The 13,631-nt window shown below is 36.3% G+C and overlaps 1 protein-coding gene across 10 annotated transcripts in view; it reads left to right on the forward strand.

The window, feature by feature from the left end:
- Positions 1-12,661, forward strand: part of LOC148801035 (uncharacterized) — a 34,423-nt gene extending 21,762 nt beyond the window's left edge. For 5 of the 10 annotated variants that reach the window (XM_010265916.3, XM_088901097.1, XM_088901098.1 and 2 more), the window contains 7 exons: positions 3,172-3,216; positions 3,351-3,480; positions 3,640-3,709; positions 3,793-3,841; positions 4,601-4,698; positions 6,846-6,984; positions 12,385-12,661. In XM_010265916.3, the coding sequence (XP_010264218.1) occupies positions 3,172-3,216; positions 3,351-3,480; positions 3,640-3,709; positions 3,793-3,841; positions 4,601-4,698; positions 6,846-6,984; positions 12,385-12,543 (690 nt within the window). In that variant the 3' untranslated portion in view covers positions 12,544-12,661. Of the gene's footprint in view, positions 1-3,171; positions 3,217-3,350; positions 3,481-3,639; positions 3,710-3,792; positions 4,527-4,600; positions 4,699-6,845; positions 6,985-12,384 lie in introns of those variants that run through there. The other 5 variants (XR_016084024.1, XR_016084026.1, XR_016084025.1 and 2 more) reach the window with 5 other exon arrangements.
- The last annotated feature ends 970 nt before the right edge of the window (positions 12,662-13,631 follow it).

Below are 13,631 nucleotides of genomic sequence, written 5' to 3' on the forward strand. Positions count from 1 at the left end.
TGCTAAACATGGACACATGAAGCTGGAAGCTTTCACTAATGCTGATTGGGCAGGATATATTGATGATAGGAGATCCACCTCAGGTTATTGTGCTTTGGTCGCTGGGAACATTGTGTCATGGAGGAGTAAGAAACAGTCTGTAGTTGCTAGATCCTCAACTGAAGTAGAATACAGGGCAATGGCACATGGTGTGTTAGAATTACTGTGGCTACGATCCCTTCTAGAAGAATTGGGGGTTGACTACGAGAAGCCAATGATGCTCTACTGTGACAACCAAGCAGCTATCAACATTGCACATAATCCTGTTCAACATGACAGACTAAGCATATTGAGGTTGATAGACATTTTATAAGGGAAAGAGTTTCCTCAGAGAAGTTTGTTTTCCATTCATCACATCAGACGAGCAATTGGCTGATATCTTGACCAAGGGAGTTCCAATAGGGAAAATGACACACTATATAAGCAAGCTGGGCATGATTGACATCTATGCTCAGCTTGAGGGGGAGTGTAAAAAGACTGGGCCGAATGGGTCCTAGTATCTTCTCTTGTTATATCTTTTCTTTTATTGTTGGCTAATGGGCCTGTTATTCTTTTTGTTTAATCTCTTTATGTTACTGCCTAGCTGGCCGCCCACTTAAGGGCATACTTGTCATTACACTAACTTTAATTCTTAATAAAAAAAGGATTAGAGGAGAAAGGGAAGATAATTCGATTCTTCTTCATCTTCCTTCTCTTTTCGCCATCTTCTTCTCTTGTGTTGCTGCTCTTACTTCTCTTCTTCCTTTTTCTTCTAATCTTCAAATTTACACCTAATATTTGAGGACTGATTTACATCTTGGCACATGGGGTGGCTGAAGTTCTCTGGCTAAAGAACCTTTTAGGGGAGCTTGGAGTTGCTGTTCATAATCCTATGTTTCTTTACTGTGACAACAAGGCAGCCATAAACATCGTTAGCAATCCTGTCCTACATGAGAGGACCAAGCACATTGAAATGGACAAACACTTCGTAAGGGAAAAATTGGAAAAAAGTGATATTTGCATCCCTTATGTCAACTCCAAGGAACAACTTGCTGATATCCTCACAAAAGGACTTTCATACTCGGCACAATGAGTTATGTGACAAGCTGGGCATGATAGACATATTCAGCCCAACTTGAGGGGGAGTGTTGTGAGAGTTGTTTATTTTATTTTACAGTTGTTGGTAGCATGCTGTTAGCCTAAGATGCTGTCAGCCAGTGCCTTTTATTTTCTTCTTTTTTATTTGTTAGTAGGGAGTGGCCAGGAGCATAATTGTATTTGTCTCTTATTCTTTACATTAAGTTAATATAAATGATAAGCTGGGCATCAGCCAGCTATTGTTTTTTGATTCCCAATCGAATCTCCCTCTCTCCCTTCTCTTCTCCTCTCTCTTCTCTTCTCTCTTGTTTCTCTCTATCCAGGAAAAATTACAAATTTAAACTTAGGAAATATGAATAACTCTAATAGATCAACCAAATAATTTATTATACAGTAAAAACTAAAATTTAACTTTATGTTTGAAAATAATTTTGAGCTAGCTCAAAGTGATAATTATGTCTATTAGTTGGCCAATAACAATGCTACTCCACATATCTAAAATATTGTCGCCAATTTATATTATGATATAATATCTTGTACTCCACAGAGCACCGGCAGCTTTTTTTTTGTGGAATGTCAATTCCAGTAACATTTCATGTTGGCACCCATGGAAATGGAAATATGCCGTGGAAATATTAGGAAATTTATGGACACTGTAAACAATATGTGCACCTTGGCAGCCTACATTTTGTTTCAGTTTCCTATAATAAAGTTAAATACCTTGTTTGTATTAACTCTAAACTCATGATTTAATAAATTATCTTGTGCTGATCAAATGATAATAATAAGTTAATAGCATTAAAATCTTACGCCTTTGGACAATTTGAATCAAACTGACCTGAGAGCTAACCAATGTTTTGAGAACAATTGTGATGATTGAAACCAGTTATTTATCAAAAAAAAAAAAAATTGTGATGATGAAATCCTTTCTGAAGCAGCCTCCCTTTCCCCAAATGTCAGAGCTGTAGGTATGAAAGGGTAAAATGGTGGTTGATCATGTTTTCATGACTGTTCTTTTAATTTATCAGCCATAAAAGATCTTACTCCCAGTCATTTGCTTGTCATTTTTAAAAACTTTTTTATGGTATAGTGATGAGAACCATTTAATTACAAATTTACAACCTAATTATATCCACGGCCTTGACACATCACATCAAAATAATCAGTGGAAATCAATTAGTGTGACATAGAGTTTGTTTTCAGCTCCTTTTATGTTAAAAAGGAAAATGATAGGAGTGTTCATTTGGTCGGTTCGGTTCAGTTTGAAATCGGTTTTAAAGGGCAAAGAGGTCATCCAGTTATATAAAATATAAATATTGATATTATAATTAAGATATAATATATATATATATTTATAATTAAAATGTTATATAGTTCGTTTTTTTGTTTGGTTTGGTTGAGAAATTTTCCCAAACCAAACTGAACTGAACTGAAATCCAAATGAACCGAACCAAGTTGACTTATTTGGCTTGGTTATTGGTTTGACAACCAAATTTGAACACTCCTAGAAAATGAAGCCTAAAGGAAAGACTTTATCCTATTTTAACTGATAAGTGATGTTGTTAGTTGTTGTTGTTACTATTATTGTTTGTCCATGTTTGTGCGCTTTATGTCTTACTGGATCATGGAAGAATATTGATAGTTTGATTCTTTCTCAAAGCAGAAAACTCCCTATTGATTGATTGTCAGAGGCTATTATGACTTCCAAGTATAAGATTAATGCTTAGCATCTTTCCTCTGCATTCTTTTTCCTCTAACGCCATGCATTATATCTTTATACCTTTAGTCTCAGTTTGGAAAAAGTACAAATACAAATATGTAGAGTGAAAAACCTTGTATTTTGTATTATTTTTATATATATTTGTACTGTACATATTTGTATTTACGCTCTTTCCAAACTGAGCCTTAATTCATAAACATTTCATGCTTCATTTTTTTGGTAATTGTTGGAAACACAGGAACTCTTCAAGAACTGTTGCATGTTATAATAAGCATGGTTCTCTTGTTTATGTTTGCAATGTTCCTTCTGGTAAAATGTCTTTTCTATATGATCAGGGTGAAAGTGATGCTCCTGCAGGAAAAGTAGCTGGCTCTCTTCAGGTATTTCTTTGTTTTCCATTCTTTGCTGCAAAGTAGCAGCTTTGAGTAGCCAAATAATTGATGCATTCTTCCTTTTTATTTTTCTTTTCGGAAACATTCTAAAATTTCAAATTCCAACCAAAATTTTGCAGTAGACACATGCAAATGATATTGCTGACTTCATCCAGAAAGAGGTTAGATTGCCACCTGTCTTGATCGGGCATTCACTTGGGGGGCTTATTGTTCAGTCCTACATCTCAGATATGAGGACCGGACATTCCTCAGGTAATCTGGCATATCTCATTTTTGTGTAATTTTTCTTGGACGAATTGAAATAAGGTGTCAATCGAAATAAAGACTAACTGCTGAAATTGTGTATAGTTGAGATGCCACCTTTGTTCTCTTCTCTCTTCTTATTGTAATATATCCTTTTCTTAAATGTAGAGAGGAACAATCTGCACCCAAGACTTGCAGGAGCTGTTCTTGTGTGCTCTGTGCCTCCTTCGGGAAATAGGTAGTTCCTTATATAGTATGCTGTTTGCATTTGCTTCAGTTAGTGTGCTCAACTCCTCTGACATATGCATTTTACAAATGTAGTGGGTTAGTGTGGCGATATCTCTATTCAAAACCTGTTGTTGCTCTCAAGGTATTAACTTTTTTTTTTTTCCTTCAAAGGAAATAAGCATTTTTTTTTTAACATATAGGCTGGAGCAACTAACATATCCTGCAAGTGGTTTATTCTCCTCCCATCAATGGTTTTTTTGAACATATGAATGGCGATATCTCTATTCAAAACCTGTTGTTGCTCTCAAGGTATTAACTTTTTCTTTCCTTAAAAGGAAATGTGCATTTTTTTGAACATATAGGCTGGAGCAACTAACATATCCTGCAAGTGGTTTATTCTCCTCCTCCTCCCATCAATAGTTTTTTTTTAACATATGAGCTTTGAGGCTGTACTCCTAGGAACTAAAATTCCATTACTCTACTATCTTAATGACCAATGACAAGATTCCGCGGACTTCATTACTTTGATCAAACTCTCTTTTACTGGTAGTTTTCTCTTTTCTACTCCATCTGGATTATCCTATTTCTAAAATTATTGTTTCACACAAAAAAGATATGATTAGTGTTACACCATGGTTCTAACAACCTGGTGTTCTATGGAAAAGGGTTTTGTAGCTATATCTGTTCAATTTTGCAGTGTTATATGTATCTCTTTGTTCTGTCTTGTGTATAAATATGCATTATCATGTCGTTTCAAGTTCTTGATTTAACAAAAAAGGTTTGTTTTTAGAGGTGCAAGTTGGACTATCCTATTTGAAGAATTTCAACTACATTGAGCTCAGGCCCATTCAAAATTTATGCCCTTCTTTGTCATTTTAACTGATATATGAACTCTTACCAGGTGATACTCAGTTTGGCTGCTAAAGCTTTCTCAATTTCCTTGCCTCTTTGTAAGGAAACATTTTTCTCTGCTGAGATGGAAGACCACCTTGTCCAACAGTTAGTCCATGGCACTTTTTTTTTTTTTTTTCTTTTGGTAGATTATACATGCTTATATGCAGACAAACACACGTAGTAAAACCCATGCTATTGATCTTTGTACAAGTTAATCTTTCATACCTGAGTCACTTCGGTTGAGATAATAAATAGGGTGGACATCTTACTATTTGATATATTTTCTCAAAACTATTTAATCCTAATTAACAGACCTTTATTCCAATGTTTGTCTACAACTCTACATAACTGAATTAAGTCCAACTTAAAACAGCAATTTCAAATACGATTTGTAATTTATATTTTGGGTGGCAATTCACTGCTAACATCCTGAAATAAATAAATGTTTTTCTTGTTTTATTTTTGTGCAAGATGTCCCTCAAGCAATCAATATATTTTGAGAACCTACGGTTTTTGCTGAAGTTACTGGTATTTAAGTTGGAAATGATATTGGTAACCTCACTATGCTACGACCTAAAGAGGGTTAGAACTTAGAAGCATGAAGAAGTTTTTTTTTTTTTTTTTTTTTCATGCATAAAAAGCTCCTCAAAAATCTTTCGATCAGTTTAAGGTTCTTATTATATTTATCCTGCCCGATATTCCAGTCTATGGTCTATCAAGATCATAAGCTACTAATATCTCACATGCTGCTGAATGAATATCCTGTTAGGGCAGGGGTACTGAATTAATTGAATACTAGGCATAATAATTCTCTGTCACATGAATATTGATATTTTTCTTTCCCCTTTTTACTTATATTTGCACGTGTATGCACATCCATTTATCTACTGTTGGGGAGAAAGGGAAGCAGCTTCTTCAGTGAAGCCTGCTTTTCCATTCTCACATGAGCCTACTTCAGGACATCTAGGATATCAGTTACTTTACCAAGAAAGCAAACTGCTAGAATGAAGTTTTAAGATCCAGAACAGATTGACTGGTTGAACCATCAAAAGAAGAAATGATTGTTCAGCAGTTTGGCTCTCTAATGGTCCGTGGCAAGCCAGAGAGAAGAGAATTCTTTAACCCAAAAGGACCTAAGGGGGAAGGGAGTGGTTTGTCCTTCCATATCCTGTTGAAAATGCCCAACCACCAAAGTTATAAACTGTGCTCATAATGACCATTATCCTGAACAAGGCCATGAAGTCCAAGGCACTAGATGGGTCAAAATTTTCGATTTCTATCCCTGTTACAAACATATGGGTCTACAAGGGTGATTCATGTCTTGGACAAATTGTACATTGCTATGATCATTTGGTTGATTGATATGTTTTGAAATTATCTTATTTACCTATAAAATTGAATGGTAAGCAAGGTTCAAAGTATCGGCCCGTATCGGTCGATACGTATTGTTCCAGGACCCCTCCGATACGCCCCTATAGTGGATGTATCGGGGTCTGACCGGTTCAGGGGGTGGAGGAGCCCTAAACCGGCCCCCCTGAACTGGTTGCGAAAAAAATAAAAAAGGCACAAAATGCAATATTGATTTGCCCAATACGCCCCTACCGGCGTATCGGGTATCGGGGCATATCGATATTTTGAACCTTAATGGTAAGTGAAGTTATTTTGGTATGTTATCTTATTTACCTGCAAAATTATTTACCTACAAAAATTTCCAGCTGGGCCTAGGAAATGCTTGGCCTGGGACTGGCCTGCAATATGTGCGGGCTTGATGCAGGTCTAGACCGAGCTGGGCAGGGCAATGCAGGCCTGAGCAGAGATGATTGGCTCTACCATGCATGAGGAACTTTTTACCCTTCGTAAATGATCTATTTTGAGTTTCCAGCTTAAGGAATCTCCACCATAATCAATTATTTCTGGTGATATAATTAGCACAAGAACAGCGAGGATTTCACTGAGTTTTTTTTCGGTATCTTCTGAAGGGCTACAATTCACAACGGGGGGTAGCCCATCCCCCATCCCAGGTGCAGGCAGGATTCTATCCCAAATCTCTGCTATGGCAAGAAGGAGGCCTTACCAACCTGCTGGTTGGCACCTTGCTTCACTGGCAGCTTTACCTCCCCCCCCCCCCCCCCCCCCCAAAAAAAAAAGAGTTGCAATTATGGTCATCTTTGCATTGAAGGCTTGAAGCTGACTCTGTGTTTTTTTATTTTTTGGTATTACATATAGCTGACTGACTCTGAGTTTTATTACAGTTATCAGGAATTAATGAAGGAAAGCTCAAGGCTGCCACTGCTTGATCTGAAAAAGCTTAATGCACCTTTGCCTATTTCTTCAGTACCAAGATCAACTCTTCAGGTCCTTGTTTTAGGTGCAAGTGATGACTTCATTGTGGTATGTTATATTTCACATCAACTTCTAGCTTGTGGCATATCTCAAGCTTGCCTTTTAAAATGTTAGAACCAACCAATGGGCTTCCAGTACCACTGCAACCCATTCTTCAGGCTAGATAATATATCAAACTTAGTATTGACTTTGACTTTATTAAGTTTTAGTGAGGAGGATTAGATTTATTCTATAATAAAGTATCATAGAGTGGTCTATAGTTTACACCTATGTTGGTTCAGCAACATCCTACAGGCAACTGTATCATTTCCACGTGATTGACTTGCCACAAACTGCATCCCGGTAATGGTCATCAAATGTTCATATGTGACCTCAAAGTGAAATTACATCCCTCCCTATACCTTCCCATAATTGTCTGTCCCTTATCTATAATAGTGCTGCCCTATCTTGGATGCTGGAAAATTGATTCTCTAATGAAAAGCAGACTGATTACTTTAGCAAACCTTCCAGTGTACTTCCTGTCCACTTTCAAATTAATGGCCAAGGTTGCAAAGTAGATTGAAAAGACAATGACAGATTTTCTTTGGGAACCAGGTGACTCAAAAAAGGACCATCGAGTGAAGCGGGAAGTAGTTTCTAGGAAGAGGGAACAAAGGGGTTTAGGTATTGGTAATTTTAGGTTAAGAAATGCAGCTTTACTAGGGAAGTGGTTGTAGAGGTTTCCCTTAGAACCAGACAGTCTCTGGCACAGGGTAGTAAAGAGTATACATGGCTTGGCAGCAAACAAATGGGATGCTGGTGTCGACCCAAGGGCTACTTTTCGTTCTCCTTGGAAAGCTATTGCTGGAGCCTTGCCTGCCTCTCATCCTTTCATCAAATATGATGCGTGTTCTGGTAACAAAGTCTTGTTTTGGGAGGATATCTAGCTTGGGAACACTCCCCTAAAGGATAGGTTCCCTTCTTTGTATTCCCTTTCCTTAATCAAATTCAAGGTTATTTCCTCCCTACACAGGTATGAGGGTTCTTGGGATCTAGGTCTGAGGATTGAGGGTTCCTTAAAGGATAGGTTCCCTTCTTTGTATTCCCTCTCCTTAAACAAATTCAAGGTTATTTCCTCCCTACACAGGTACGAGGGTTCCCGGGATCTAGGTCTAAGGAGAGGATTGAGGGATTTAGAACTGTCTTGTGCAGATGAAATGCTTTCTTTGTTATTTTCAGTATTCCTAGATCAGTCTTGTTCGGATGGTAGAATTTGGGTGGAATCTTCCTCAAGATTCTTCTCTTGCTCTTTGTTCTTTATGCTTTACTACACTCTACATTTCTACTGTTGTGCCTAGTTCTTTCCCTGTCAAGGAAGTGTAGTCTACTCCTGTCCCACCAAAAGGTTAGGCTCAGTTTGAAAGGAGTACAAATGCAAATATGTAGAGTGCAAAACCTTATATTTTGTATGTATTTGTACTGTACATATTTGTATTTGTACTCTTTCCAAACTGAACCTTAGGGCTTTTTGCTGTGAAGTGGTTCTTCAAAAGATCATTACTATGGACATGCTACAAAGAAAAAGGCCAAATTGGTTTCTATCCCCTCATGTTTGTTGCCTTTGCTTAAAGAGTGGTGAGACGGTGACTTATTTAATAATATCTTGTCCTTTTGTTTCTTATATCTGGGATTGGTTCTCTTCTCTCTTTGGTTGCAAGTGGAATCCCCCCTCTTGTGTGCCAAACTTTTTCGACCCCAGTTTTTTTATCAACCAAAGAGAAGGGGTAGGGTAATGTGGAAAATAACAAGAGGAGCTATCATTTGGTTGATTTGGGAGGAGAGAAACAATAGGATCTTCCAAGGGCAAGAAAAATCCAATGAAGCACTTGTGGAGGGCATTACCATCAAAATCATACACTGGCTGAAAGTCTTGCCTCTTTTCAAGGACTACGTCCTCTTCCTCTCCTCCTATAGTTCAGGAGATTTGGTCCCCACCTTTACAGGCTAGAGTGTATTCCAACTTCAATAAAGAAAGGTAAAGAGGAAGAAAAAGAGAAAAAGAAGAAAAAGAAGGGAGAGAAGGACAAGAGAAAGAGAAGAGGAAGAGAAGAGAAGGAGAAGAAAAGAGGGAAGACAAGCAAGGAGAAATCTCACTCGACTCTCCTTACTGACCCAGCTTGTATTACCATTTTGCTAAAGCTGAAATGACAACAATGCCCTTAGATAAGTTACAGCAGATATATGAGAGAAAAATAACAAGGAAAAGACAAGAATGCCCCTGTCAACTAATTCTAACAGAGTGAAACTGAATTTTGATGGCAGTTCTCTAGGTAATCCAGGTCCTTCGGGAATTGGAGTCTTCAGAGATGAGGAAGGAAGACTGTTGGCCCTCTACTCAGGTCCAATAGGGGTAGGAGACTCTTTAGGGGCAGAAATAAAGGCCCTACTTCAGGGTCTCAGATTGGCAAAACAGTGGGGAATGCAACAATTATAAGTGGAAGGTGACTCCAAACTGGTAATAGGATGACTGCAAGCAAGAAATCTGGGCACATGGTACTTCAGGCAACTAACTGATAAGGGAAATTTTGAGTTTAGCAAGGGATTTAAGGGTGCAGTTCAAGTGGGCAAGAAAATCAAGAAATGGAATGGCTGATCCTTTAGATAAGCAAGGAGTAAACAGGGAGACTTTGTTCTGGGCCTGTTTGTAGTTTTGTTTTTATCGTAATTGGTTTGTCTAGCCACCATTTGGGTAGTGACAGATGTACCTTTTAATCTCTCTTAAATGAAAGTCACCATTTTCTAAAAAAATAAAAAATAAAAAATAAACAGACTAATTGCTAACTCAAATAGCAAATGCATACATAGATCATGATATTGATATGAAACAAATTGTTATGACATTCACCTATAACACACTGTGGAGCAGAATGGGAAAATTTTGAGAACAATGTGAAAAAGTATATTTATTCTAAAACAAAGAAGTCCGTTTCTAGAGGTTAGTTAAATCTAAAACAATCATAAAACCACAGAGTTGTGGTAGCATTTCAGACTAATCTTAATGGAAATAGAAGTAGAGTCAATTGTACAGAAGAAAAAGAAAAATTGACCATATTGGTTTAGAAGCAGCCTTCAATATCTAAATACTTTTAAGTAAAAGTGGGATTAGGTAATTAGTTGCATCCTAATTTCCTAAAACAGTTTGTCCATTTCGTTTGATACTATTATAGTTGCTTCTTGTTTGACATCACAGTTTCACCCTCTTAGTAAATAGTACATTAAATTATGTTATCATTCCCATTTAATAGTATTTGAACTGATCCTTCTAAATTTGTATTACAATTTTGCCATAACACATCAATTTCATTGCTTGTCATCACCCTTTTATTCATATTTTCATTCTCCAGCCTTCTTTTTCACCTTTTTATAAGCATTTGCGTTTGAATTATATAGTAAAAGCAATGCAAAAAATTGGGTGATACTATTCGGTGTGGAATGATTCTGGAACCAATTCACACAACAATACATGCATGGCCTTTTAACATTCTTTTTGCTTCACCTTCACAATGTGTAAGTTTGATATAGTATATAGATTTTCCAATATAATAGGTAATGTGGCCCTTGCATGTGGGGGCTTGTCTAGTTATTCAGTCTTCCATTTTATTTAACTCAGATGATGGAATGCGTTAAATTACCAAAATACCCACCTCAACTTTCCTTATTTGTTTCTTCGCCCTTTTCTCTTAAACCCTAATTGACCCAAAAATACCTCCATTTTCTCCAAATGAAACCAGCTAAAATAACAAGAATCATTTCACTGACATAGAAAAACAAGTTTTGTTTTGTAACTTTTGTTTCATTTCATTGACATGAATGTTTCTCTGCATCTTAAAAAATAAAAATTATCCACTCCTTTCTCTAATAAATTAAGAAAAACCAAGTGAAACCTTAAATTTATATTTATCAGAAAGAAGCATCTATTCAAGCAACTGAGAGGACTTCAATATTATATTTAGAAAACTAGTTGAATCATAAATTGTTTACAAAAATAAGAAATGGATAGTTTGGGGATTAAAAAAATGTTAAACAGCTGAATGAGAGCCTTTTTTTGAAGTTAACTAACAGAACTTTAACGAAGGGAGGTATTTGTTGCAAAGTGAAAGTTCAGGGGGTTTTTATTACAAATGAAAGTTCGGGGGGGGGGTTAATTGTTACTGGCCCATAGTACAGGGGTCTTTGTAATTTATCCTTTTTTTTTTTGATAAATAATCTTTGTAATTTATCCTTCTTTAGAGAAAAGGCAAAAAATGTACATTATATCAAGAGGAATGATACTTTGTTTTATGGACATTGTTTTTTGTTTTTCCCATAAAAACCAACACTACAAGTTGGACCTCTGTTCATGGGCCTCACCTTGTCTGTAGGGTGAAGAAACCCATGAGTTGCATAAAATCATTGTTTTCAAGTTCTAAGTGATCATGTAGGAGTAATTCCTTTTCTTTTTTTATCAGTAACCCGAACAAAAGTGCTTTGTTTGATATTAAGGCTAAGAATTTTAAACCTCTAGTCTCAACTCTCAACGAAAGGATAACTAAAAACTTAAACCTTTCACAATTAGTTTACACTTGTTTAATACCCTCATCTAATCGATGCAATGGATGAATATCACAAATTGGTTCTCAAAAAAAAAGACCAATGATAGTCCTTTTACAAAAACAGAACCAGACTTCCAAGAGAAGATTGAGCTTCTATGAATTCTTTGTGAATGAGATACCCAAGAGATGATCATGGTGATTGCTCTCCTAAGCATCACTTCCTCTTGGCTGTGACTTCTAATTGAAAATATGGCTGTTTCTTTCATACCAGATCACCAATATTACTGCAAATAGAAAAGCTTTTTTTCTTTGAAAGTCAAAAGGAAAAGTATTTTAAAACTCCAAAAATCCTTGCTTTCTGCAAGACTTAAATCAAACTAGCGTTATCTACTAGGACCAATGGAAGAGAAATAGATGTTCCAATGCAACCAAAAGATAGAAACAAGTTCTGCATAACATCTTGTTATTTCTGCTATTATGGACCCACTAGCGTTAAGGGGCTCCTAAAACTTCAAAATTTACGAGATTGGGCAATAAAGTATATGGCCCAAGACCACTTGAATTCTTTAGGTAAAGGCCAATGCTTATGAAAATCCTTTTTCTTGATCTTCATGAAATTTGGGAAAAACCATTACTACAAAATCACTTTTTTTAATATCAGTGACTCTTGGAGTAAAATTTCATGGCAATATAACAATGAAACAATCAAGTCTCTCACCACGATCACTTCTCAAACCATATGCAGGACTTACAGTTTGTGATGTTATAATCATATGTTAAGGCTTCTGCCATCATTGCTGTATATTCTTGAGCCTTAACATATTCCAATGTTTCTTTGGTTAAAACTTAACTCATGGTTAAAATTATGTGAGTGTAGGATGCTGAAGGGCTCAATGAAACAGCAAGGTTTTATGGTGTGTCACCAGTCTGTATTAAAGGGGTTGCCCATGATGTAATGCTGGATAGATCATGGGAAAAAGGAGCAGATGTGGTCCTGTTATGGCTGAATAGCTTGAATAAACAGAACCTTGTGTGAATCCTGTATGGGACCTGCTAATATGTAAATGTTGGTTGCTCTGCAAAGGCATCATTCAACAATAAAAAGATGAAATGTATCATTATGTCATTATAAACGTAATCATCCTTTGGTGTTCGGATTTGCCTTGAAAATTGAAAAAGAAATGATTTTATTGTAGGATAAACTGAAGATACAAACAGGTTTTTTGGTAATACATGGATTGCTCGAAGTCCAAACACCCATTAGAAAGAAAGAAAGGAATCTGCCGATTTTACCCCCAATTAGTCTCTTAACTCCCTGGAGGCTTGAAGTTTAGGTTTTTTGTGTTTTGATAGATCTTGAAGTTTAGTTGGTTGGTTACTTTTTGCACTCTTTCCTTTGGTTGGTAACTTGGTATGAAAGTTGAGATAAGAGGTGCTGTGATGTCATATTTATTTGGGGGGTGGGGTGGGTCATGGGTGGGTTTGATAATTATTGATTTGTGTAGTTGAAATTAATCTAATGCTGGATGGTCACCACCTTTTGTTTCTTTCTAGTAAGATTTACCGATCTGTAATTGACTTTTTTTGAAGTAAGATTCTATTTAGAAGTGATTAAATTGACTTGAGGTTCCATTTGTTTTGGCCCCTCTATGGTGAATACAGCCTCAATGCTTACTATTTCAAAGAATATTAATGTCTCGGGATCACTATTACCAGTTCCAATCTTTGTCTTGCAATGGCGATCCTAAGCCAAAAAAAGGAGGGTTGTGTATTCAAACTTAAATTCTAACCCATCATATTAAAACCCTTGAAAAGGCATTCCATACAAGCAACATAACTAGATGAAGTAGTATATAGTTCTAGTGTGTTGATTTTCTGTTGTTACTGAAAAAATAGATAAATATGTAGATGGAAATGTTTCTAGTAGGAGAATTGACATTGTTGAATTTGCTGAAAGTTTTTTCATTCTATCAACACAAAAAATAATTAAATAAATAAATAATGCAGAAAGCATCCTATATATGCTTATAATCAGAAAAGGAAGGAACTCTAATCCCTTTTTTGGTAGAACTTTGGTTCTATTTTTGGAAGAAGTCAAGGGATTTTGATTCGGTAACAGTGAGT

The sequence above is a fragment of the Nelumbo nucifera genome, chromosome 3, assembly GCF_055504915.1.
Source record: "Nelumbo nucifera cultivar China Antique chromosome 3, China Antique-T2T, whole genome shotgun sequence".
Classification (NCBI taxonomy): Eukaryota; Viridiplantae; Streptophyta; class Magnoliopsida; order Proteales; family Nelumbonaceae; genus Nelumbo; species Nelumbo nucifera.